Source organism: Neodiprion lecontei, chromosome 5 (assembly GCF_021901455.1).
Source record: "Neodiprion lecontei isolate iyNeoLeco1 chromosome 5, iyNeoLeco1.1, whole genome shotgun sequence".
Classification (NCBI taxonomy): Eukaryota; Metazoa; Arthropoda; class Insecta; order Hymenoptera; family Diprionidae; genus Neodiprion; species Neodiprion lecontei.
Genome location: NC_060264.1, coordinates 2,492,464 through 2,516,697, shown reverse-complemented (window position 1 = coordinate 2,516,697; position 24,234 = coordinate 2,492,464). Strand labels below are relative to the sequence as shown.

At 40.2% G+C, this 24,234-nt stretch overlaps 4 protein-coding genes across 9 annotated transcripts; 2 read left to right on the top strand and 2 right to left on the bottom strand.

Moving 5' to 3' along the window:
* Positions 1–279: 279 nt before the first annotated feature.
* LOC107221193 (ribonuclease P protein subunit p25-like protein) lies at positions 280–24,113 on the bottom strand. Of its 4 annotated transcripts, none has more exons than XM_015660105.2 (5): positions 23,083–24,113; positions 2,306–2,416; positions 2,052–2,230; positions 1,767–1,877; positions 280–1,677 (listed from the first exon to the last, which is right to left on the bottom strand). In XM_015660105.2, exons 2-5 carry the CDS (start codon positions 2,414–2,416, stop codon positions 1,410–1,412), a joined length of 669 nt encoding a protein of 222 aa, XP_015515591.1. In that variant the 5' UTR covers positions 23,083–24,113; the 3' UTR covers positions 280–1,409. The 4 variants fall into 4 exon arrangements, with proteins under 4 accessions (XP_015515591.1, XP_046597038.1, XP_046597040.1 ...); XM_046741082.1 differs by lacking the exon at positions 23,083–24,113 and adding an exon at positions 3,542–3,614; XM_046741084.1 differs by lacking the exon at positions 23,083–24,113 and adding an exon at positions 3,577–3,601.
* LOC107221190 (aromatic-L-amino-acid decarboxylase) lies at positions 5,081–14,257 on the top strand. Of its 2 annotated transcripts, XM_015660102.2 has the most exons (14): positions 5,081–5,672; positions 7,263–7,471; positions 7,559–7,672; positions 7,849–7,900; positions 8,223–8,293; positions 8,512–8,754; positions 9,465–9,590; positions 10,038–10,276; positions 10,602–10,776; positions 11,592–11,757; positions 12,036–12,088; positions 12,695–12,894; positions 12,967–13,047; positions 13,213–14,257. In XM_015660102.2, exons 2-14 carry the CDS (start codon positions 7,271–7,273, stop codon positions 13,352–13,354), a joined length of 1,863 nt encoding a protein of 620 aa, XP_015515588.1. In that variant the 5' UTR covers positions 5,081–5,672; positions 7,263–7,270; the 3' UTR covers positions 13,355–14,257. The 2 variants fall into 2 exon arrangements, with proteins under 2 accessions (XP_015515588.1, XP_046597026.1); XM_046741070.1 differs by having other exon boundaries at positions 12,695–13,047.
* On the top strand, positions 18,693–21,698 carry LOC107221191 (tyrosine decarboxylase). 2 transcript variants are annotated; one of them, XM_046741072.1, is made up of 3 exons: positions 18,693–18,877; positions 19,452–19,671; positions 19,782–21,698. In XM_046741072.1, the coding sequence occupies exons 2-3, from the start codon at positions 19,471–19,473 to the stop codon at positions 21,243–21,245; spliced, it is 1,665 nt and encodes a 554-aa protein (XP_046597028.1). In that variant the 5' UTR covers positions 18,693–18,877; positions 19,452–19,470; the 3' UTR covers positions 21,246–21,698. The 2 variants fall into 2 exon arrangements, with proteins under 2 accessions (XP_046597028.1, XP_015515589.1); XM_015660103.2 differs by having other exon boundaries at positions 19,449–19,671.
* LOC107221192 (peptidyl-prolyl cis-trans isomerase H) lies at positions 21,415–22,986 on the bottom strand. Its single transcript, XM_015660104.2, has 2 exons — positions 22,220–22,986; positions 21,415–22,149 (listed from the first exon to the last, which is right to left on the bottom strand). Exons 1-2 carry the CDS (start codon positions 22,768–22,770, stop codon positions 22,146–22,148), a joined length of 555 nt encoding a protein of 184 aa, XP_015515590.2. The 5' UTR covers positions 22,771–22,986; the 3' UTR covers positions 21,415–22,145.
* Positions 24,114–24,234: the final 121 nt, after the last annotated feature.

The following is a 24,234-nucleotide window of genomic DNA, read 5'->3' as shown; positions in this document are numbered from 1 at the left end:
TACATAGCGTATCATGGATTTAAACGTCAACTCCTCGTCATTATTATCATTATCACTAATTATTACTATTATTATACACGTGTATCACCATACTATACATAGGTATGTAGAAGTAACAAATTTGAAGAAAAAGAAAATAACTACCGCAAACGATTAAAAACTTGATTTAAATATATAAATACAAAACTAAAAATAACACGAACACGAATAATAAATAATAGTCGAACACAAATAAAGCCTGCAGTGTCGATAAATAAGTTCTAATTTTTCAAAGTTGCCATGTAAGATCAACGTTTCTATACATGTATAATTCAATCAATTGCCTAGTGTAAACAATGTTTCCTATCGATTTTTTTACAGCCTAAATCGAGGCAAAAATGTTGACTGGTAAGAAAAAACCGAAACTATATACTTACGACCAAAAGCAATATAGCAGATGAATTATATGCACACACATATATACATATTTCATATATATCATATATGTATATGAAAAGCACACACAGAGTCTTTTTTCTAATATCGAATTGAAATGATACTTTATATGCATGTGTAAACTGTGTATGTAACAATAGCTGATGTAGTGAATTTACTAATAATCCGCAGCCTGATCCCATAGATTACTATTAGGTATACCTTTACATCATAGAAACATAAATGACGACGATGTATGGATGTATGTATATACACATGTGTGCGCGTGTGTGTGCGTGTTGTGTTGTGTTGTGTATACATAATATAATAATATACATACATCGTCAGGATGAAGATATACAGAATTTATTTATGAATTTGTTTTTTATAAATCATCAGTGTTTCATTATTAATATACATATATGAATTATAATGGGCGCGGATTTACGATCCTGTAAGAATTCTGTTCTCCATTGAATCTTATTCTCTTTGGTGCGTGCACACATACATATATGCATACATATATACATACATACATACACACACACAGAGTTACACACGCATAATAACTAATGTACCGTAATGAAGCGAAGTGAGAGAAAAAAACATTCAAAAATACAAAAAACACAAAGGAAAGAAAAAAGAAATACTGTAACAATTAAATACACTGTACATAACAATCTGTAAATATGAACTAATGATGACAATGGTGTATGAAATTAATCATTAGAATTATACTTACTACTATTATAATGATAATAAGAGAAAAAAGAAAAGAAGAACAACAATAATGTAATATTGAATAGCAAAACTGTAATGACAGAATATTACATCCTCGTATGTAATTACTTCCAGGAATAATGATAATAATAATAAAAATAACAGCAATTCTTATCGTTATTGTTATTGTTATTGTTATTATTATCAATGGTAGGCAAAAAAAATAAAAATTTCTACCAGAAAAAAAGAGAAGAAAATGACAATTTTCTCGGCATTCATGCTTTTCCCTTCTTTCTACTCTTGCTACCCGACGACGTTTCACTCGCCCGTTGTCCTTTACGGGTTCTCTTCTGCGCGGTTCGCAAACCCATAGCTGCAAATTCCTCTGTAGCTACGCTCGATAACTTGCTCGTCGACGGTTGTAGCTCCCTTATACCGTCAATAACGACGGTATCAGAATCTTGCTGATCATTTTCACCGGAAGTTTTTGGGTCCGAACGACGCGACGAAAACATTCCTGGTTCGTCGATCGACGACTGATGACTGCGGTTAAAAAAATATGTGAATTAGTTCAATTTAAATCAATAAATGAAAAGAAACTATTGCCTCTTTTAGAAGTGTAAATTTTTTACCCAAGCTCCCGGGAATCGAGAGGATCCTTCGACAGCAAAATATGTAGCTCTGGAACACCGAGATCAGCCATGTTACCTTTGCTTTTTTCTACCACTGCAGCCTTTTTCGATCTGGATTTAACAATATTCACGTATCATTACGCATTGGGACAATGTTGTTGAATATAGGTATAATAATCTTTTGATGAGTCAGTTATTGAATATAATGCGTATTTTGTAAAAGACATACGTGCAGTTTTATAATTTAAGTAATGCTATTCGAGGTAGAAGAAAGTTTATACCGACTTGACATAACGAAGCTTCGTGATTTGATGAAGACTTGGATGATTTCTCTTGCAAATTTCGGCGCAGGTAATCACCTTACCTATCCCTTGACCCGCACCTGACCAGACGATACAATTGTAACCGGGTATTTCCTTCAGAGCGTAGCTTAGTACGTTTTTTATTTTGGTACCGCTGTTCACCTGAGTGTATGAAATAAAGTTCCGTCAGGCTTCACTCTCATGAAAAAATTGTCCTTCGTGTTATGTTATACTCACGTGCATCCACAAAAATTTCTCCGGTAAATTTGGTATCGGTATCGGAGTTTTAACGACGTCCCCTGATTTTTGGAGGAGGAGCTTCTTTTTTGACCTCGATTTTCTCGCCATCTGAAAAAACGAAAATAAACCGTATGTAAGGATGGAGAAACAAGCGGCTTTATACTGGCCATGAGCCAGTTCTCGAAATTTCCGTTCTCACACTGCAGGTTGCAAATTTATGGAGAAAAAAAAGAAATATATCCAATTCGAATTTCGAACTACAAATTCAGATTCGTGATTAACCATTTTAAAACCGTCGGATACCGTGTTACACGAAAATAGAACTATTTTTTTTCATTTCGAACCACTACAATGGATCCACCAATACAAATTTTGGTAGTCTGATCTTAGGTTCGTTATCAGTGACCCAAAAAACCCTTGGCTACCAATTTCTACCAAAATCGGAATAGTTAAAAAAAAATTTCCACCACATCGGATCGCCATTTTGGATTTTCCAATCCGACTTCAGATTGGTGATCAGGCACGCAACAAACCTAGTTTTTTTCAGCTTATCGAATTCGCTAAATTTCGCAAATCTGACTTTAGACTCGTGATAAGCGGCCCAAAAAACCTCGCGATACCAATTTTCATTCAAATCCATTCATCCATTCTCAAGATAACGTATTTTTTATTTGAATTTTTGGAATTTTGTTACTTAAATAATTGAAAAAGTACAGAACCGATCAAAACCAAAGATAATCGGTTCTAAGTTTGGAAAAGCCGCGTCGAATGAGATAAAAATCATTGAAATCCGGTAACTTGTTCTCAAGATATCGTCGGACAAAATATCGATCACATACGTTGTATACAGTATAGATAATCAAGTTTCAACGGGCTGAATGCTGAATAAAATTTAAGTACGAGTATCGGCCGTTAAACAAAATTTATGCAAAGAATTTCGTTGCGGTAAAGGTCACCGGGCTGTTATAACGGCGACGTCACGTCGCATCGCGGCAAACTCGGAGATTAATTAAATTGAAAATTATTGGCAAATCCACACCAGTGGGATCCGAGGAACGTGAGAAATAGTGAATGGAACTCCTTGCGATTCCGTGAGAGTGAAGATGCGGCACTTTCGATGAATAGGGGTAAGAAACAGGGAATGGAATTTCTAAAAGGAGCAGAGCACTGGGTCAAGACTTCAAATTCGGTCTCGTATAATTATCACGCATCACCAATACGCGGTTCTATTACTTCGTTCGTCATTTTCCTTCGATCAAATTGTGTACATTCAAAATGTAGTATTACTTTTTTCTTTCTTCTTTTCGTAAACGATATACGAGTGGGAAAGGCATTATCGATCTAGAAATTCTTCATTTCTTGCGTCATAAATTTATAGAGTGATAACTGTAATATTTTTCAAATTGCGGCTACATTGGTATTCGATTTTACCGGTAGAGGGGGAGGAGGGCTGTCGTTATACCGCTTGTACGTACATTATACGAAATAAATGTATGTATGTACGTGTTTATTACTAGATCGAATGGGGGATGGATGACGAAGGGAGCGAAGCTGATGGTCGTCGGTTGGCGGTGGGTAGTTGGTATGCGGCATAGCGAGCATAGCGCCGCGACGCCTCGACGCCATATTGCATTATTAAGCACCCCCGGCCCATCCTTGCATTCCGGCATTATGAACTTTTCCTTCTTTTTTTTTTTCTTCTCCTTCTTTGTTCAAATATAAATTCACTCCTTTCGCCGTTGCGGTGACCGTTGTAGGTAGGTGAGAAAAAGAAAAGATTCTAATTTTTTCAATATTTTTCTTCATCTCTTTTCATTTCTCTTTCTCGTTCACATAGGCGAGAGAGAGATAGGATTCGGTAGAAAAACAAAGAGAGAAAGATAGAGATCGGATCGATTATTTTCGGAGGGTACATAACACTTCTTCCTACGATTCTCAATTGCACACCCACACGTCGTGGCATTGATATAATAATGATAATAATGATAATTAGGCAGGGCATCTCGAGGACCGGCGGCACCTGCTTCTGACAACTTCTTACAATGCGCATCGCCGTTTCTACGCAAGCATCCAATTTCCTCAAGTATCCTCCTCCTCCTCCCCCCCACCTTTAGAAAGAGAAGAATCGCGTGTATATATACGTGCATGAATTTACGAATAATGAGTGAGAAATTTCTCTCCTGTATATAATACGATGTGGTATATACTATGAACATAACCTTTAAAAATTGAATCGAAATATGGAAAGAAAAGTGTTTTTGTTTTAAACGATAAAAAATTTCGGACATTTTGTCGGTGTGAAGAAAATTCCGAATAGATGGACGCTAAGATGATAAAGTTCTGAGACCATCCTTTGTTCATGATCAGCGAAAATAACTACGTAGCAAAGAAAAGACGAGTTTCTTTTTTTTTTTTATCATGTTGCGAATATTAACGTCATCGTAACGATTCATCCTGAGGAAAAACCGTTACTTCGTGATTTTGGAATTGTTTGAAATTCGATGACAGGGTGGCCACTAAATCTCCATCACAAAATTCCCTGACTTTTTTTCAGATGAAAATTTTATAATTTTTCCTGATAAATTCGAATAAATTAGTTATAGCAAATTCATAAAAATATACGTATTTTCCATACAAGTTTTTTTGTTTTTTTTTATAAAAGTACGAACCGTCACTTGGGTCAGACTGTCCCATCCAGCCGATACGCAAAATCGTTTGTAAGGTAATATTTAGGAATATTCAAATATTGAAGAAAACATTGTGGGACGTATTTGTATGAACAAAAAATATATGAAACGAATCCCTGACTTTCGGTAAAAACCCCTGACATTACCCTGATAATTTCAGAATTTCAGAATTCCATAACATTCCCAGGTTTTCGAGAACTCCCTGACCAGTGGCCACCTGGAGTAAACCGTAATGAAACAAAATATACTCATACTTTTAAATCTTCGTTCCTTCAAAATCATTGTAAAAATAAGAAAATGGCGAGTTTTTTTTCGCAATATTTCGTTACGATAACGTTACCAATTTCGATCTCGCAGTTTTCACGTACGTTATGGGGGAAAAAAAAAAGAAGAAAAAGCACATTAATAAAGAAATAAAATGGAGGAAGAAGAACGGAGACGCGCAGGGCGCGCATTTGGTATGTTAGGGGGTGGTAAAAGGGGCTCCTCAAGATTCTGCGGACGCGCATGACGGTGAAAATCGGGGTTTCGCGGTTTCGCGGTCTTGATCAAAGCGCACCGCCGGAATACCGACTAGCTTCAAGTCTGGACCGAGGCGAAGCAGCCTCCCGGAGTCCTGCCGAGATCCTCGCCGTCAATCCTTGACATCTGGAAGAAGGATCTTTGCGCAGCAACAGGTATTCTTCCATCACTTTACAAATTGTTGCATGATATTTGCCTGTTCTTTCCTCCGCTCGCCGATTTATCATAGAAATAGAAATTCACATCCTCTGTACGCTTCAACATTAATATATCTATAACGCGCAATGATTTTATCCTTCTATTTGTTACAAGTGTAATGTATTGTACGCGTTACGTGTACGCAATTCATTGAATTCGTTCAAGTTATTTGCGAGAATTATGCCGCACAATATAGCTGACAGAAAAATACCAAATTCTTAGTTTACGACGTCCAATTACAGAGGATTACGGAATTTCCTGGTAACGATGAAACTTTGGGATTTCATCAGGCGCCGCGGTAGTTAAACTGTAAAGTCGGCTTAACATCGTGGCGGGTCAAAATCTATACACATTGTAACTCGATTAAGAACTGGAAGTCCCGATGAAGTGTTGACGAATGTTGCCACGCTAATATCACGTGTGATTATGAACAGTATAAACGCTGATCAAATACTACAGGAGCGTCGGGTAATGGGAGCCTACTATGGAAAATTATTAATAAAACTCACAATTTACGTAATTTATTTTTTTAATAATTACGAATATAAGCTTTACTTATCTAGCTACCAGAAAATGACTGAAAGATCATCAAGTTGAATAATCTTTGGTTGAAAAAACGAAGAAAAATAAGAAATATCATTCGCATTAACTCACAATTCGGAAAATGGGAGCCATTAATTTCAGTCAAAAGGCTGTAATGTTCTTTGCCCAAGTGATCATTAATCTAATAATAGGTAAAAATAAATATTTGCTTAAAATCATATATCGCCCATTACCTGGACAACATCGAATTGAAAAATGAAAAAATAATAATTTCATCTCGCTTTTTTATTGCGATTCCAAGAGTGGCACCTTAAATCAGATAGATATGGAGATTTAGCTGGTGTAAATAATGTTTACCTGGAACGTGCTTGTATTACAGTGATTTGTTAGCCAAACTACCAAGTTAGTAGAAATTAGGCACACGTGATTATTTTAACACGAATCAACTCGATAATTATACGACATGGAAAATTTCCGGACTAATAGTATAACGAAATATAATGAAAGAAGCATAATCTATTTTAGAAACGTATATTATTATTCGGATAGTGTTTCTTCGAAAAAGACTTTTCCGCGGGTGTAATTTCGCAAACGTGAGCTTTCCCTTCTTCGGCAATACAGAACAGTATATTATATTGTGTAACAAGGAGTCAAACCCGGTTTTTTCAGGCCAAGCGTAAGTCTGCAAGATGAATATTACAAATACGCGAGGCGAACAGACCGTTGCATCCTTGTTGCATACAATTATTTACGTAATAACAGTATGTTACGCGTTTTTTCACAAAGCATGAAATTGAGGTTAGGGTCGCGTAACGTCAGATTTGTTTGCGATGGCGCATGCGCGGAGTACAGAAAAGACCACTTTCAACTCCTAGGACTTAAAAGTGGTATTTTCAGTACTCTGCGCATGCACATTCGCAGACTCACTCTACCGTCATAGAAACGGGTACTTTGTGTACGGAAAAGCGCGTAAAATATGCTCGCGTTGTATAAAAATCTTTCAGACATCAAAATGGACGTCGAAGAGTTTCGCATACGGGGCAAGGAGATGGTCGATTACATCGCTGAATTCGTCAGCACCATCCACGGGAGGCGTGTCACTCCAGATGTAGGTCCCGGATACTTGCGGCCGATGCTTCCGGCCGAAGCTCCCCGCGAGCCCGAGTCCTGGGAGGACATAATGCGGGACGTAGAGTCGAAGATAATGCCGGGTGTAAGGATCGATTATCTCCCCGTGATCAGGATCCATTCTCTAGCCGAAGCTGTTTGCGCGTTATCCCTCTGTTTTTTTATCCCGCAGATCACTCACTGGCAGCATCCGAGATTTCACGCCTATTTTCCGGCCGGGAATTCCTTCCCTTCGATCCTCGGAGATATGCTTTCGGACGCTATTGGCTGCATTGGATTTTCGTGGGTGAGTATCCTTCCAATTTCGAGCCCTACGCAATTTTGTAATTGACAAATTGACTTGGAACGTCGGAAATTATACGGTCAATCAAATCGGGTCTTCGATCAATCAAAAAAGGACTCGTGACAGTCTGTTTGAACGAATTGGACAAACGCTACTATGATTTTCTTCTCGTATTTCAGGCCGCCAGTCCCGCCTGCACCGAGCTGGAGACGATAGTCTGCGATTGGTTTGGTAAGTGACCTTTAAAAAAGTTCTTTTCTACAAAATAATGTATTGCAATATCGCCAAACAGCAAAAAAACCGTTTAACGCCAGACGTTGAATTACCAAAGAAGTCACGAGACATTGTCTTATTGCCTAGATCCGACAAAAAAGCGTCGACCTTTTCGGATCCAGTTGTTTAGTTTAAACCGGGCGTGAATTCTTTCTTTACAAGACGAATATTATACCTCTATGCAGGAGAAAGGAAAGGAGTCTCGATTTTCGAGGAAAGTTTTGCTGAATGTTCGGTGTGTAAATTATCTTGAAACTGATAGCGGTTCTATGGCTTTCAGGCAAGGCCATCGGACTTCCAAACGACTTCCTGTACTTCAGCGAAGGCAGCAGAGGGGGTGGCGTGATTCAGGTATAATCATTCATGGTGTCCAGTGGTCCTCGAAAGGTCCTTGAATTTTGCTTGTCCTTCAAAAGTCCTGGAAATTATCCTTGAATTTTTCTTGTGTCCTGGAAATGTCCTTAAATATGTTACGGATTATTTACCGGTCACCATGTCATTGGGACACCAGGACAATGATCGGCCGAACAGAATGGTAAACGATAATCCATGACCCTTGTTGCTTTCAGGGATCAGCCTCCGAGTGTGTTTTGGTTTGTATGCTGGCTGCGAGAGCCCAGGCGATAACCAGGCTCAAGGAATCACAGGCCCATGCCCACCTCGACGAAGCGAGCCTCTTGGGGAAGCTGATGGCCTACTGCAGTCGGGAGAGTCACAGCTGCGTCGAGAAGGACGCGATGATCTGCTTCGTCAAGCTCCGGATCCTCGAGCCAGACGAGCGGAGCATTTTGAGGGGAGACACCGTGCGTCAGGTCCGTCACAGTGGGTTTCCACCCACTTGCTTCAGTATCATGTCTCCGTTTTGATGGGTCAAGTGTCGACGCGAATTTACTTGAATGAATAGTACCCGTATTTTTTATCACGAGAGCCAAGAAATAACAATGAAGTCACGCTTTTGAGGTTAGAGTGCTCAAAAAACCTTTTCATATAACGCGAGCATGTTTCACGCGTTTTTTTATACCCGATTTCCGTATACAAAGTACCTGTTTTTATGACAGTAAAGTGAGTCTGCGAATGCGCATGCGCGGAGTACTGAAAATACAACTTTCAAGTCCTAGGAGTTGAAAGTGGTCCTTTCTGTTCTCCGCGCATGCGCTGTCGCGAACAAATCTGACGTTACGCGACCCTAACCTCAATTTCGTGCGTTATGAAAAAACGCGTAACATACTCTTGCTATATAAAGAATCGTGTGCAACAAGGAGGCAACGGTATTTTCGCCTCGCGCATTTGCAATATTCGTCTTCTGCTCGCCTACGACTCTAATATACTATTTTTTCTCAGTAAAACTGGCGCGGCTATAATAAAGTTGGGAGATTCCTACGAATGGTTCACATTCAGCCTGTTTTTACTTGACCGATGAAACATCATCGCAGCTTGGTTTATGATGTTCCTGCTCCTCTCCCACTTCGTCTGCAGGGTGAAAGGTCACGAATGACTGACGAAGATTGAATTTGTCCCGCAGGCAATCGAGGCCGACGTGGCTGAGGGTTACGTTCCATTTTTTGTGTCCACCACTCTCGGAACGACAGCTTGTTGCTCATTCGACAACCTCAAAGAGATCGGCCCAGTGTGCAAAAAATGGCCCGGTGTAAGTATATGCTATACGAGTTTCTTAACTTAACATACTTTATTACGGAACTATACATAAGGAATGTTCCATAAATTCCGATCTTCGCAGATAAGCCTGTACCTATGTATATTACATAAAATACCGGTTCCCCTCTATAATGTACGAAAAGTTGCCAATCTGCGCGTAATTTTTAAAATCGTGGTTTTAATGGTTCTTTGCGGCAAAAGAAAAAATTGTTGGTAAAATATTGATCATACGAACAACAATACTCAGCCATTTCTACGAAAGAGAAGAACTTAGCCGTAGGCAACCGCATGCGTTACGTATACCACAACCGTCAGTCAATTACTCATAACGAATATCGCGAGCCATTCCGTTTAGGCAAAAAGAAATAATCGCGCTTGTACAAAGTAAAGTAAAAAACGAAGGCGTAGGTAAACCGAAATGTTGTATCGTTGGCGTCAGATTTGGCTACACGTGGACGCCGCTTATGCCGGGAACTCGTTCATCTGCCCGGAGCTGAAGCAGTACATGGCTGGGATAGAGCACGCCGATTCGTTCAACACAAATCCGAACAAGTTCCTCCTGACAAACTTCGATTGCTCGTGTCTCTGGGTGCGGAATCGGTTCAAGTTGACCGGCGCCTTGGTTGTCGACCCTCTTTACCTCCAGCATACTCACGCCGATACCGCGATCGACTACAGGTGATTTTTGATCGACTTTGGTAGCACGAAATTGGCGAAAGGATATCGTTTGGTTTATCCAAGGTCCATGGATAGACGAGCGGACGAGGGAAAGTCTTTGCATGGTCGCCATTTTTGTTCCAATTTGTGTATAGGTTGTATGTTTTATACTACAGTCTGATAATGCAATCGCTATTTTTGTTCCTACGGAAAATTCCTCATGCTCTTACGTTGTCCGCTCGTCTATCTACGGACTTTGGGTTTATCCAGACATCGGCATGGTTCCCCTTTAAAGCCGACGAGGGACTGCGACCATACCTTCTCAATGCTTGATTTCAACTTTCAGGCACTGGAGTATCCCTCTGAGCAGGCGATTTCGCTCCCTAAAATTGTGGTGCGTGTTCAGAAGCTACGGAATATCCGGACTCCAGGCGTACATTCGGGGTCACATTAGTCTGGCGAAGAGGTTCGAGTCGCTTGTGAAGAAGGACTCGAGGTTCGAAGTCTGTAACGACGTCGTGGTCGGTATAATATCACGTACATACATACCTACGTTGTGTAATACCGTTCATCGAATGAATGTGACGCGCAGGCGAGAGAAAACCGCGATTTTCACTCACGTGGCGGCTGTCAAGACTATGCAGTTTGCGCTGTCGTGTCTTTGACATTGGAGGAACGACCAAGAAGCGCCGATTGCTCGTATCCTCGATTTTCGAAGTATGGGGGTGAAGGGTTTATCGGTAATGACCGATAGCCACGACGGTCAATAAATTAGCTGCTAGAAGCAAGCAAGGAATTCCCATTTTTAGTATACAAAGCGTATTTGGATAGGTGAATCACTCGGAATCACACCGAGCATTTTTCTTCTCTACCGAGAAAATGACTTAAGCGTTTCAGGTACTGTCAACGACCCACTGCAAGGGTGAACCACTTCCGCATATCATTATAAAACGGGACTTTCCGTACATTCAACTACGCAGACGCACTCACTTTGCAATCACTCACACCGTTGCATGTAACTTTTATGCGATTAGGCACAGCGAAGGGCGACTTGATGCACCTGAAATAAGCTTACTGTGGATTCCAAAGTACTTGATGCAATCAGCTGAACAGTGTTATGATTTTATGCATGGACAATCGCGTTGAAAGATTATTTTCAAGTAAATGTGGTTAGACATATAAGTATAATGTAGAGGATTCCTTGGAGTGATCGAACCACGGCGTAACCGCATATATGATTCGACTGTAAATTACCAGAATGATCGAGGACACTGGCATATTCTTCATTACCAATAATGTCGGTTACCGTTCTGTATTTATCTTCCTTAATTTTCAGCTCGGACTGGTTTGCTTCCGGGCGAAAGGCACGGACAAACTGAATCAGAAGCTTCTGAGCGTGATCAACGATTCGGGAAAAATTCACATGATTCCAGCCCGAGTCAATCAGCGATACACGATACGATTCGCCCTGGCAGCACCAAACGCTACTGAATCGGACGTCGGTGAGATGACTCATCGATCGATTTGTTACTTATATAACGTGGATCTTTTCATTTGTTAGGATTTTCTCTTTTCTTACGCCACATACACCTCGATTCTTTCGTTCAGGAACTTGGGATCGACTATTTTTCACTTTGCGGTGATGCCAAGAATTTCATCGCACATCGTTTATCCATGAAATGGTCAAACCTTTGCACACTTTACCTTAATTTTTTTCTGCCTGCTTTAATTCTATTTCCATCCATTCGCGTGATCAGTCATTCACACCTTCTGTTTACAGATTACGCCTGGAGCATTATCACGGACTTTGCATCGGAACTCCTCGAGTCCAAGGTGACGATGATTACACACTCCGTTAAAACCCTGTAATATTCGTGATTGGTACTAATTGTGGCATTACAAAATAATTAACCATCTTGCGGTACAGAGTATGTATACATAGGTATATATACATAAGTGAAGCTCAAATTGGGGAAGTACAAATGCTCAGTTACGTTGTTATTATTATCTGAAAAACTACGTTTCGCGCCTCTTGAAGCATGAGGAAGCATTCTAATAAGGATGAATTCTAATTCTTCGTAATCCTTCATGAGGAAGCAAACATCTGATCGCATATTATAGACGGCTCGTTTTGGCTCACCAACGTCATCCATCATCGAATCAGTGCAACCATTCGTTCTATCAGAATTCAAAAACCGAAACCCTCCGATCTTTTATTCGAAGCAAAGTTCATTCGCAAAATCGTCGTTGTCCAACGTACATGAAGTGAACGGTTATTTCACGGAAGTGGTTTATAGTCAACGGTTATGTCATATTCCTCTTTCTCCGTAAAGAAGGGCGTTGATTTTTCTCTTTATAAAATCCGGAAAAACCAGCCTGCAGTTATTCATTCAATCGCCATGTTCCGGGGCGACCATGACGATGAATTTTCTCCCGCAGGACGTGATGGACGAGCTCGCCGACATTCGGGAGAAGAAGAGGAAGGCCACTCTGGAGCAGCGGAGGTCATTCTTCGTCCGAATGGTCTCTGATCCGGCGATCCAGCCGGGCTTCACGAAGACCCCGAATCAGTCGAACGCGAAGCTCGGAACCCAGGCGACGATCTGCGGAACGGAGGCCAACAGCGCGCCCCCGACAGTGTGGGTATTTTCGTTGAATAATTTTATTTTCGACTCAATAATAGTAGCTCAAGTCATGTTCCTCATCCGCAGGCACTCCTGGATATCTTGGCCGTTGGCCTACCTCCTCCAGTCACGTGACTCGAATTCGGACACCGGGGAACTCTCGCTGAGGTTTGTATGGGACGGCCACTAAGTCTCCATCACGAAATTCCCTGACTTTGATAGGTTTACCAAACAAAAATTTCATAAATTTTCCTGACCTATTTGGATAAGTTGGTTATAGCAAATTCATAAAGATATAATGACTATCAGTGATTTAATCGGACCTTTCGGCAGGTTTCGACACTTGGACACGATGGTTCGACTCAAGGCGAACAGCGGCAACAGCAGCCGTCGGGGAAGCAGCACCGGGTGCAGCCCCGAACCCTCGCCTTCGGCTTCTCCGTCCAGAGGCCGAAGTCCGAACGGATGTTCGTAATATGTTCGGGAGGATCGATTGATTATTCGCGAACGCTGTACGATAGAAGAACAAGCTCCTTGGCTCAACAATCGCTAGATTTTATCCAATCGACAATAAAATTTCTGTTCGAGATTTCTTAATTATACATAACATACTTTCAAATAGATAAATAGATAGACGGGAAGTGAATTAACCCTTACCCTGTCACATGGTTCTGAGTATACGTTTGGGTCTTTCGCTTCTTACCCTTACTTTGGCTATTTTAAGTGCTTCAAAAATTCTGAAAAAATTCATCCACGGTCTTTGAGGCGTCTAGTTTAAAATCCAATAGTCTGTTCATTCAATAATTCATTTGGGAGAAAGCCGCGGGCGTTATAGTTTACAAAATATACACATGTCAAGAAATCACGAGAGTAAAAAAGACCCCATCTGACGGAGTAAAGGTCGAAATTAAATATATTTCAGGTATGCGTCATTAAGCTCGCTGTATATGCATGAAAATTATGTATTAACGTGATTAATTGTAAGCCTGCTTTTTTCGAAATCTCTCATAGAATGCAAAAGATACTTTGTATTTTGTTGGTTCTTTTTCCAGTTTCTTTTCTTGGTATATCTATATATGTATGTATATACCCACATACTGCTACGCATTTTATTTCAACGAAAAATTATTGTCTCGTATCATGGTACACTTTGTATGCGTGAATACATACATGCTATAATGCCTTCTACTAATGGTTGATTAATTTATCTATTTTTTCATGTACCTAAACATGTTATATAGTGTACGTATATCCGATTTATTTTCAACCCCGGGTTTATGACCGAGAGCAATGGAAGCCGTTGCGAATAAATTGTATCATCGGTAAGAAGTAAAAGTATCTTGCGTTATATTAAATCGAACGGTTAAATATCGTCAAATTTTCCCATGACTATTTTGAACATCTTGAATTTTAATACATCATTATTTTATATCCGACAATTTGTAAAAAGCACGTTTGCCATCAATTATAATTGTTTAAAAATTTTGCGAACGAATCGCGGTACATAAAAGTTTTGCGTTTAAAGAACAACCGTAGACTATTAAATTTTTTACGCCAACTGTTAATCCCGCATCGTATCGAAAAATTATATACTTGAGTAAAAAAAACCAGTTTGTTGTATAAATTTCGTTAGATGAAACTGGAAATCGGAATTGTTTATTGGAATTTTTTTTCTTACTCCAATACGTCGAAAAGGTTTTTTTTTTCAATTTGATTTAAAAAACCAAGGCGGAAAATAATATTACAAAGTGTTTAAAAATCAGATTCAGCTTAATTTGCAAACTCGGTAATCCCGTATAATTTTATTGGCTACAGTTGCGAGAAATTTGCGCGAGAATTCGAAACGCGATTGAGAAAATCCTCGGTCGATGTATCGCCGGTTTCTTGATGCCAAGCCGACCTGTGTCTGGATATCGCATCTAGGGTGAATTCACGCGGATCAAATTTACCGCCGCTCCATCGAGGTGTTCTAAACGTAGGTGAAGAGTAAACACCCGGCAGCTATTTATAAAGCCCGGCTTGATCAGGGGCTGATTTTACCCCAGCATGTTCGCCTCAACATGGATTGAACTAACAGGGTCGTCTAAACTTGAGTGTCTAAACAACAACGATGTTCTAAGTTGTACCTTGTAGAAAGTAGAGGGTAAGATAATTTGTCCTATTTTTTTTTAATTAAAATTAAACATTTTTTTCTCTTCGTCACGAAAATCAAGGAAAACTTCATTGCGATAGCGAAAATTTCATCGTAATTATGTAAAATCTGCCAAAAGTATACGTACTTTTCTTTCATCTATTTTACACAGTTTCTTTTTTACTTACTACCGATTTTATGTTTAAATTTAATAACGTTGCAGTACGATAAAAACATACGCTTGTTATCAAAGCAAATTAGTTATGGAAAATTTTCAGCAATTATCGGAAAAATAATTTAAAAACAAAAAACGCATTGCCACGTAAAAGTTGACTTTAAAAATAGATAAAAGTATGAGTTAATTGAAATTCTGATTCTCACATCTCGTTCTGTAAATACATGTTTCTGTAGTTTTTCAGTTTAAATTCGTCCAATTCAGGGACGAAATTTTCACGGAATTTCGGTGAGATTACATGCATAAGAAAAAATAAGACTTGTGTTGAAATGCGCCGGAGGGAAATAACACGAAATGATTAATAAATGCCTCCGTAATGTACGCGGTAAACGAGTTCTGCTGGATTTGAAGACACTCCTTGATGCGCGATGCTGGAATTATAGGTGGCGTATAGATTGTGAAGGGGAAAAAAAAGGTAACCGAAATATTCAAATTCTCTATGTATAATTTTTCACTGTCATTGCTATTTTCAACTAATGGCAGTTTTTAAAATCTCAAAAGGTCAAACATTTGTTTCGGCGTAGTTAATTATTACGAAAAACGTAAGCATGGCAATAAACGCGTGATAGTGCAAAAGCGAACGTGATATAAAAATTTTGACAACCCTATTTTTTTTTACACATTCCAACAGCTCTCAAATTTTGTATCGCTAAAGAATATTTTATGTATATGCATAAAATCATCGTTAATTACGAAAGAGATTACCCCAACTTTGAAAACTAGCGACAGTTTTATTTCGTCTCTAATATTTGTATTTCTTTTCTCTAACTAATTTATAATACGTTATCGAAAAAATATCGCGTTTCGCTCGAGGCAAATTTTCATTTTCCCTTTAATATAGTCATTAATTTCAATTACATTTCAGTAGGAAATGACCATTGTAACGTATGATGTAAGAGAATGTAAAAAGTAGCGAATACCTCGTTATTTTTTTTTTAGTAATCACAGCGTGACCGCGAACTTGTAATATTTTTCGAATATTTCAGCAATTCAATTAACAATAAGTCACGATCTATTTATAATGTAATATATTGACCGTATATGAAACCAGACCCGTTTATGGTACTTTAACACTTGTGTTTCTCTGCCAACTTGACAGGCCAAGTAACGTCATTAGCGTAAATATTTACCGGTGTAAAATCCGAACGAAATTATCACTATCGTTAATTCTGAAAGGGGTACATTTCGCTAATTGCATCCGGAGATAAAGGATAAGAAAATAATGGTATTTCCTGTAAGACGAGGAAAGTCATTAGTCTTTGTAAACTATTGCGAACAGTACTTTGTGTGAGGTAAATATTACGGGATTCCAATGTAGAAGTTAAATCCGCGATAGTTATTTCAAAGCATTGCTGTAACTTTAGCGAAAAAAACACGTTTAATGTGTAATTAACATCGCGTATGTGAATGTTGTTTTATTCTTACTGTTCTCGCGTATCACAGAAACCAGTTGTGAGATAGAAATAGCCTGAGCTAGGATTTCGAGCCACTATTTCGTGACGTCATTGGTACAACAACGCGCCAATCTTACTGAGCAGTTTATTACGTCGGTAAATAATTATAAGCGTACGCATTTGGGATTGCTCTCGATGACAAGAGTAGGGGGGAGAAACGAGAATATCTCTCGCCATAACCGAGATACTTCCCACCTTTCCCTCTCTCTCTCGCTCTCTTCCATAATCATACCCATTACCATTCGGAAAAATCGTCCCTCTCCACTTGCAACATCATCATCGTGACGTACTCGGGTATACCATGCACCCAATACCGCTATCAAGACCCGAACAGATGTTTCAATATTCATGAGGATGCAGGAAATGCTTTTACCTGCGTCATTTCTTTAATGATTGTTTTTTATCTCCCGTTGCTCTCGATTATTGAGACATAATTATACGCAAGGTATATTTAAAACATTTGCTAAATTTATCACGATTATTGGAAATAGGTTTACGAGGTTTCTCCGTATGAGATATTGATCAAGTTGTTGAAAGTGCAGCAAACATTTTCAAGGATAAGTGTGTATACGGAATAAAACGTAAGTTGGTCTTAAGAAACTGTAAACTGCATCGGGTAAATTATGTTGATTTATATTTTTGTTTCGATATTTAGGGTAGAAAATTGCGTCCAGCAGTTTTTGGACAATGTATTGGGAACCCAGAAACCAAGTGCCAAGGGAAATCCGATTAAAAAATTAACAACAAAAAATATGCACACGTAAACAATATGGGCAAAAATTTAATGTAGTGTGGGTATGAAGACTTAAGCAACATTCTATTCCTACGAGCTATCCTAGAATGTATTTTATTAGTATATAATAATTAAAATTCACCCAATCTGACGCATATTACAAGTTTCTCTTTCTTGACCCGCCATCAAACACGTTTCGGAAATTTCCGTAAACGACTTGCTAATACGTAGGTTTGTCATCGAATGACTACCCGGCTGGTTAGATCAGTGGGAAAGAAGAGAAAAAACGAATTGATACGTGTGAAAAACCGACCTTGAACAAAGAGTAAATCTTGAAAGTCCACCACATGCCATTGGCGCAGAAGATCACTGACTCGTTTGGTAATTTCCTACGAGTTGTAAATTTTGGGGAAACGGAATTCGGTTATTGATGACAAATCGGAGGCTCGACTAGCGTCTCGGGAGCTCGAAAAGCCAGGAAACCGAACGAGCCTCCTTTATCGCGTTCACCCAAAAGGCAGAAATGAATTTTGAGATAAATAAATTTTGATTCTATACATTGGATAATTACCAAAACTATGATTTATTACTCATAAAGTTTGTTTTCATCATTTTTAGTTAAGAAATAAGTCTTGAAGTTTTTGGTTGATAGCTAATATAGGCACCGGTTCGGAAGAATAAGAAAAACGTTTTAACCAAGATGTGATGGACTTTATCGTTTTTAACGTTATCGGGGGTAGAATAATCAGAGCGCGATTGGAAATTACGTTTGGGGTTTGATACGAGAAAGTCCGTGCGAAAATAGAACAAGTACGAAAAATATTCATTTTTAAACTTTGTTTATCAATTCTTTTACATTTGTAGTTTATTACTAATTATTAATTATTATCTTTGAATAAAAGTAATTTAAATGGAAAACTAAAGTTTCTTTAAACGTTATTTAGCATACATGTTTGAGAAAATAGGTAATTCTTCTTAAATTCCGAAATATCGTTCCGGTTTCTACAAGAACAAACTTTACATAATAAAAATATTTTTTCGTTTATCCGTTACGTAGAAGCAATCAAAATTTCATTTTCAGAATTCAGGCTCAAAATTCGTGTTAATCGGTCTTATCAACGACTGTGGGGGACGCCCCTTGCGCACCTGGTTGAGCGGTCGTCCGAAGAGTTGGGGAAGCCCTGATTTCCCAGCCAAGTCTGACGCTCGAGTCTCCGCATATAAAACTGGTTCGCTCACCTCGCAGAGCCGCAGTCACTCGCTACCTTCCATCCAGCACCATCGAACGGTGTTAAGACATCCGAGGAAAAGTGGATCCGACAATTACCAATTAATTCGCTTTGAAGTATCGACGTTGTACAAGTCGAAGAGTCCTAAATCTATATATTGCGCGTTGTTGAAATCAGAGAAATAAACTCACTCCGAATCACAGCTGAAAGAGCAATGTAAGTTCAGCGTGAAAAAGATTTAAACTAAAATCAGAACGTGCATTTTGCATTTCTTCTTTTCCTTTCAGATTCCAATAGAAAGAATAGAGTGGTTAGAATAGAGTAATCAGATTTGCAATACGATTCCATTTTTCGCATCAACATTCAGTTGTTTTGTTCATTTATTTTTGTTTGCCAAATATCATTGAAGTATGTTTCTGCTACCAGAAATCAAATAAACTGAAACTTGAACGGTTTCGCGCGGTTTGAACTGGAACCACTATGCAATGGTTACATAAGACTACCGCTGTGGTGCCTGATGATGTAGACTAAATTACCGTTAATGGCTAATTACCGAGATGCCTGCCTTCGAGCTATTGAAACTCATCTGCCTGCCTAATCTTGTTACCAAGCACAGGGAATTCCATGCCCTCGTTCATTACCAATAACCATTATCACCGGGTAGTCTTGTTTAACTTACTCGGAAGCATCGCCCCCGAGGCAAAAGATCATCGATCGCCTTCATTGTTAGCAATTCCCCCCTTCTTAGCGAGCATCCTGTATTCATGTAATTTTCTCTTCTCCACAGAAGCAGACGCAGCTAAGAAGCCATGGACGTCGAAGAGTTTCGTGTTCGCGGCAAGGAGATGGTCGAGTACATATGCGAGTACCTCAGAAACATCGAATCGAATCGAGTCACTTCGAACGTCGAACCCGGGTATCTGCGGCCCCTGCTTCCGGCGGAAGCTCCGATGAAACCCGAATCATGGGACGACATAATGAAGGACGTTGACAGCAAAATAATGCCAGGGGTAAGTCGAAACTCTCCATTACCGTGTCGAGGATACTAATTCCTGACCATCACCAAATTCCCAGCATTTTCTTATCGTGAAAAAATTTGACACTCGTTTTCCGATTGCAGATAACCCACTGGCAGCATCCACGTTTCCACGCTTACTTCCCATCTGGAAATTCGTACCCATCGATCCTGGGAGACATGCTTTCGGACGCAATTGGATGCATCGGTTTCTCCTGGGCTGCGAGTCCGGCTTGTACAGAGTTGGAAACGGTGGTCCTCGACTGGTTCGCCAAGGCGATGGATCTGCCCGAGGAATTCCTTTCCGAAACGGAAGAGTCAAAGGGTGGTGGAGTAATCCAGAGCTCGGCTTCCGAGTGCATCCTCGTGACGATGCTCGCTGCGAGGAACCAAGCAATAAGGATACTCAAGGAGCAGGACCCCGGAACCGAGGAGTCAGCCTTCCTGCCCAGACTGGTGGCCTACTGTTCCACAGAGTCCCACTCCTGCGTCGAGAAGGCGGCGATGATAAGTCTGGTGAAACTCCGGGTCCTCGAACCTGACGACAAGTGCTCCTTGCGGGGCGAGACGCTGGAGGCCGCGCTGAAGAAGGACGTGGCTGAGGGTTTGGTGCCCTTTTTCGTCTCGACGACCCTCGGCTCGACCGGCTGCTGCTCCTTCGACAACCTCGAAGAGATCGGCCCGGTCTGCAAGCAGTATCCAAACCTCTGGCTGCACGTCGACGGCGCATACGCGGGAAGCTCTTTCATCTGTCCGGAGCTCCGTCATCTGATGGCGGGCATCGATCACGCCGACTCGTTCAACACGAACACGAACAAGTGGCTTCTGGTTAACTTTGACTGCTCGTGCCTGTGGGTGAAGGATCGAGTTAAGCTTACCTCTGCGCTGGTCGTCGACCCGCTTTACCTGCAGCATGCCAATTCCGGGGAGTCGATAGACTATCGACACTGGGGTGTCCCGCTGAGCAGGAGGTTCCGCGCGTTGAAGTTGTGGTTCGTCATAAGGAGCTACGGGATCAGCGGCCTCCAGAACTACATCAGGAACCACATCAAGCTGGCCAAGCGGTTCGAGGCTTTGATGCGGAAGGATACGAGGTTCGACGTGGTCAACGACGTCCGCGTAGGGCTCGTCTGCTTCAGGTTGAAGGGGAGTGACACCTTGAACCAGGAACTGCTGGCCAACATAAACGCCTCCGGGAAACTCCACATGATACCGTCCAGGGTGAAGGAGCAGTACATCATCCGATTCTGCGTTGTTCGGGAGCACGCCACGGAGGAGGACATCGACTACGCGTTTGACGTAATTGAGGAACACTCGACCGAGGTTCTTCTTGCCCACTTCGAAAAACCCCAGACACCGGAAATTATCGTCAAGAGCCCAAAGACCCCGCCGCCACTGTCGAAGCGGCTCAGTAGGCGTTTGAGCTTCACCAGAAGCGTTTCGAGGGATACATACAGGCGGTCCTTGTCCAGGTCGAGCCTCCACGACGGGGCCACGCCCATCATGGTCGTTGACGATGATCCTGAGGGAGATATTATTGAGGAAGACGTGTTCTGCAACAGCCGGTAGAATACGCTCCGGCTCTCGGTGCCAAGGAAGAGGGAACCTCTTCTTTCATTGCCCTGAGCTGTAGGCCCTTACATACAGAGAGGAGTATTGCGCATCACGCTTTCATTTCCGTTGCTCCACAAATACACAAGTTTTATTGTGTTTTATAGGCTCGTTTTACGATTTAATAACTGCTAGAGATAATGCCTGCCGGTGGATAAGAGCGGATGTTTTTCATCTTATTAGTTATTTAATTGATTTTTTACGATTTGTCAGAGAACACAAGTCAAGTGTCTGACGAGACACTGTGTATGATAAGTGGCAACTTGGGTATTTCCTCATTTTAAGATGTACAAGGACAATTAGTTTTCGCTGGAACAGTTACAATTACAGTTACGTTAAAATTAATTGTAAAAACTTTTAACACTTGAGAATCGTAATCGAGTAGAAAAATAAATCAACGATACCTCCCAACCTTCGTCGCATCAACCTTGCCCAACCGATGCAATCATAGTTAAATAATGACAATGCGGTTGCGATGGTTTGGGATGAGATTACTAGTTGTTTAAGTAATAGAATTAACTATATTTAACGAGTGTTCGTTTAATTCATCATGTATATTATTCCATAAAATAAATATCCGATTGATTGTAAATAGAAAAAGAACCTTACTTTTCATTCATCGCTCCCAAAATATATTCAGACTGTTATTATCTAGCCAAAGAGAAACGATGGAAAGAATTTGTGCTCTGGCTGGATCTGAAGGTTAATTAAAGTAAAAGATAGATACCTTTAATTATTAGGTTTAATCGAGGTTCTAGACCACACCATGTGCCTTTTTGCGTGGTGATCTTGATCGCCAAGAAACGAAATGCAAAATTAGGTAAAGCGTCGGCGACGTAACATTGAACGAGGAAAAGCTCAGCTGTGTAGAAAAATGATTTATTAAAGGAATCGATTAATTGTAATAAATGAACGAAACAAATAAAATTTACATTTGACCACACTGCGATATGGTGACTGGTATCTTAGGCTTATTGTTCGGTCCCGTAGGCACATTCTCAACTTTTCTCATGACCAAAAGTCCGTCGATAACTCTGCCAAACACGACGTGTTTACCATCCAAAAAATTGCACTTGGCACAGGTGATGAAGAACTGACAACCGTTGGTGTCCTTGCCGCTGTTGGCCATCGACAACAAGCCCGACGAGTCGTGTTTGAGGATGAAATTCTCGTCGGGAAATGTGCTTCCCCCGTATATGCTGAGCACCCCGGTACCGTCGCCATTGACAAAGTCTCCGCCCTGGATCATGAAGTCTTTAATTACCCGATGAAAAATCGCCCCCTTGAATCCGAGCGGCACCCCGTCTCTCCTGTACTCCCCGGTGCAGAACTGTCGGAAATTCTCCGACGTCTTCGGACAAACATCCTCGAAGAGCTCAAATATCATTCGTCCGATTTCCGTCGTGCCGACGGAGACGTCGAAGAAGACAACCGGGTTGTTCGGGTTGCGAAGCTGGGACTGAATCTGGTTCCAGGTTGGCATCTTTCCGTTTTTTCTTACGTTTCACTTTTGCAAAGAGATACAGGTATGCACGTCGCACTGCCTTTTCTTTTACTCGCCAATTATTACTAGCTTATCATTAATTTCGGACACTCCGCATCGTCGAGCGACCAAAAACGAGCACATAACCTCGCTAACTTCAAGCCGGTTATCAACACGCGCCACACACACAGGCTGTGCGTATCGTGTGAACGTAGATACGCTGTTTGTTTTGAAAATGGAACGCGCGGCGTGAGTCTGGTGACCTAACCTAACCTTAAAATCAAATTCGAAATGGGAGATAATCGTACTCACCTTTAGACGTTGAAAAGGTCTTCGTGGGAATCGCAAAGCGCCTCGCGTAATATCAACCTTGAATTTCTCCGTTCTTCCTATTTTGTCAAATTACTGCAAACCAAATTCGACCATTCAACAGTAGCGCAACGTTCACACAACTTCACTCTCTAACCGACGATGGCAGTGGGAGGTATGTATATAACATAAAGGCGCGCGAGATTCGGCCATATCTATTATGATGAAAACTTTTGTTTATAAAATGAAAAACAGATGATGTTACTAATCGATAAGCCAGAAGTTTTGCGGCAAAATGTACGCGGATGATAAAAAATTGTATAACGATAGCCAAACACGCAAAATATGGTAGCAGGACACTTAATACACAAACGCGAGGAGCCTAACAAAGGTTCGACAGAACAAAAATCGTTAACGATTTGTTACAATATACGTCCAATCTCACATATATCTATCATTTGTATCTGAAAGGTTGCATGAAGAAACATTTATTCAAATTCTAATTATAGTAAATGTAGATATATCTGTACATATTGTAACGCTGTATATCAATACACTTTCATGAGCTATGAATACTTCGGTTGGAATTATATTTTAAAGGCATGTCGACCTGCCACAATATTTTCTCATACTGTACAGTAAACCAATATGTTAGTATATACATATATATATAGGATATAATAATATATAATATACTATACATATAGGTATATATATATATATTGAAACATTACGAAAATACAGTACTAATCACTTTTATAGTCTAGAAAATACAGGTATTGTATGTATCAATACCATACGCCGATGTTGTTTTTAGTTTCTTTTTTTGTTTCATAATGTCTGTGTTGTAAGATATGACTTATCGATACATAGTTCAATCATGATTCCCAAAAACGATGCCATGGACTAAGGATCAGTAACTCGCACAGCTTACCGAACCTGCCAGAGATACTTCTGACGCAAGGCTTTACTCTTATAAACTACGTGATGAAATGACAGTACAATACACACTTAAGTCTATATAATATAATACGTAAGTTTATATAATATGCTGTCTATAGATAGCAGCGAATAGTACAACGATTTTGAACTAAAATCAGTAAGTAGAGGGATAACACATGTTTTTGTTGAAAGACGCTTATTATTATTAGAACT

Coding starts and splice junctions, on each gene's coding strand:
- LOC107221193 (XM_046741082.1), bottom strand. Junction 2,231..2,305: donor AGAAATTTTTGTGGATGCAC/GTGAGTATAACA, acceptor TCATACACTCAG/GTGAACAGCGGTACCAAAAT. Junction 1,678..1,766: donor CTCGATTCCCGGGAGCTTGG/GTAAAAAATTTA, acceptor TTTTAACCGCAG/TCATCAGTCGTCGATCGACG.
- LOC107221190 (XM_046741070.1), top strand. CDS start 7,271: ATGGACGTCGAAGAGTTTCGCATACGGGGCAAGGAGATGGTCGATTAC. Junction 10,277..10,601: donor GATACCGCGATCGACTACAG/GTGATTTTTGAT, acceptor TTCAACTTTCAG/GCACTGGAGTATCCCTCTGA. Junction 11,758..12,035: donor CGCTACTGAATCGGACGTCG/GTGAGATGACTC, acceptor TTCTGTTTACAG/ATTACGCCTGGAGCATTATC.
- LOC107221191 (XM_046741072.1), top strand. CDS start 19,471: ATGGACGTCGAAGAGTTTCGTGTTCGCGGCAAGGAGATGGTCGAGTAC. Junction 19,672..19,781: donor ACAGCAAAATAATGCCAGGG/GTAAGTCGAAAC, acceptor TTCCGATTGCAG/ATAACCCACTGGCAGCATCC.
- LOC107221192 (XM_015660104.2), bottom strand. CDS start 22,770: ATGCCAACCTGGAACCAGATTCAGTCCCAGCTTCGCAACCCGAACAAC.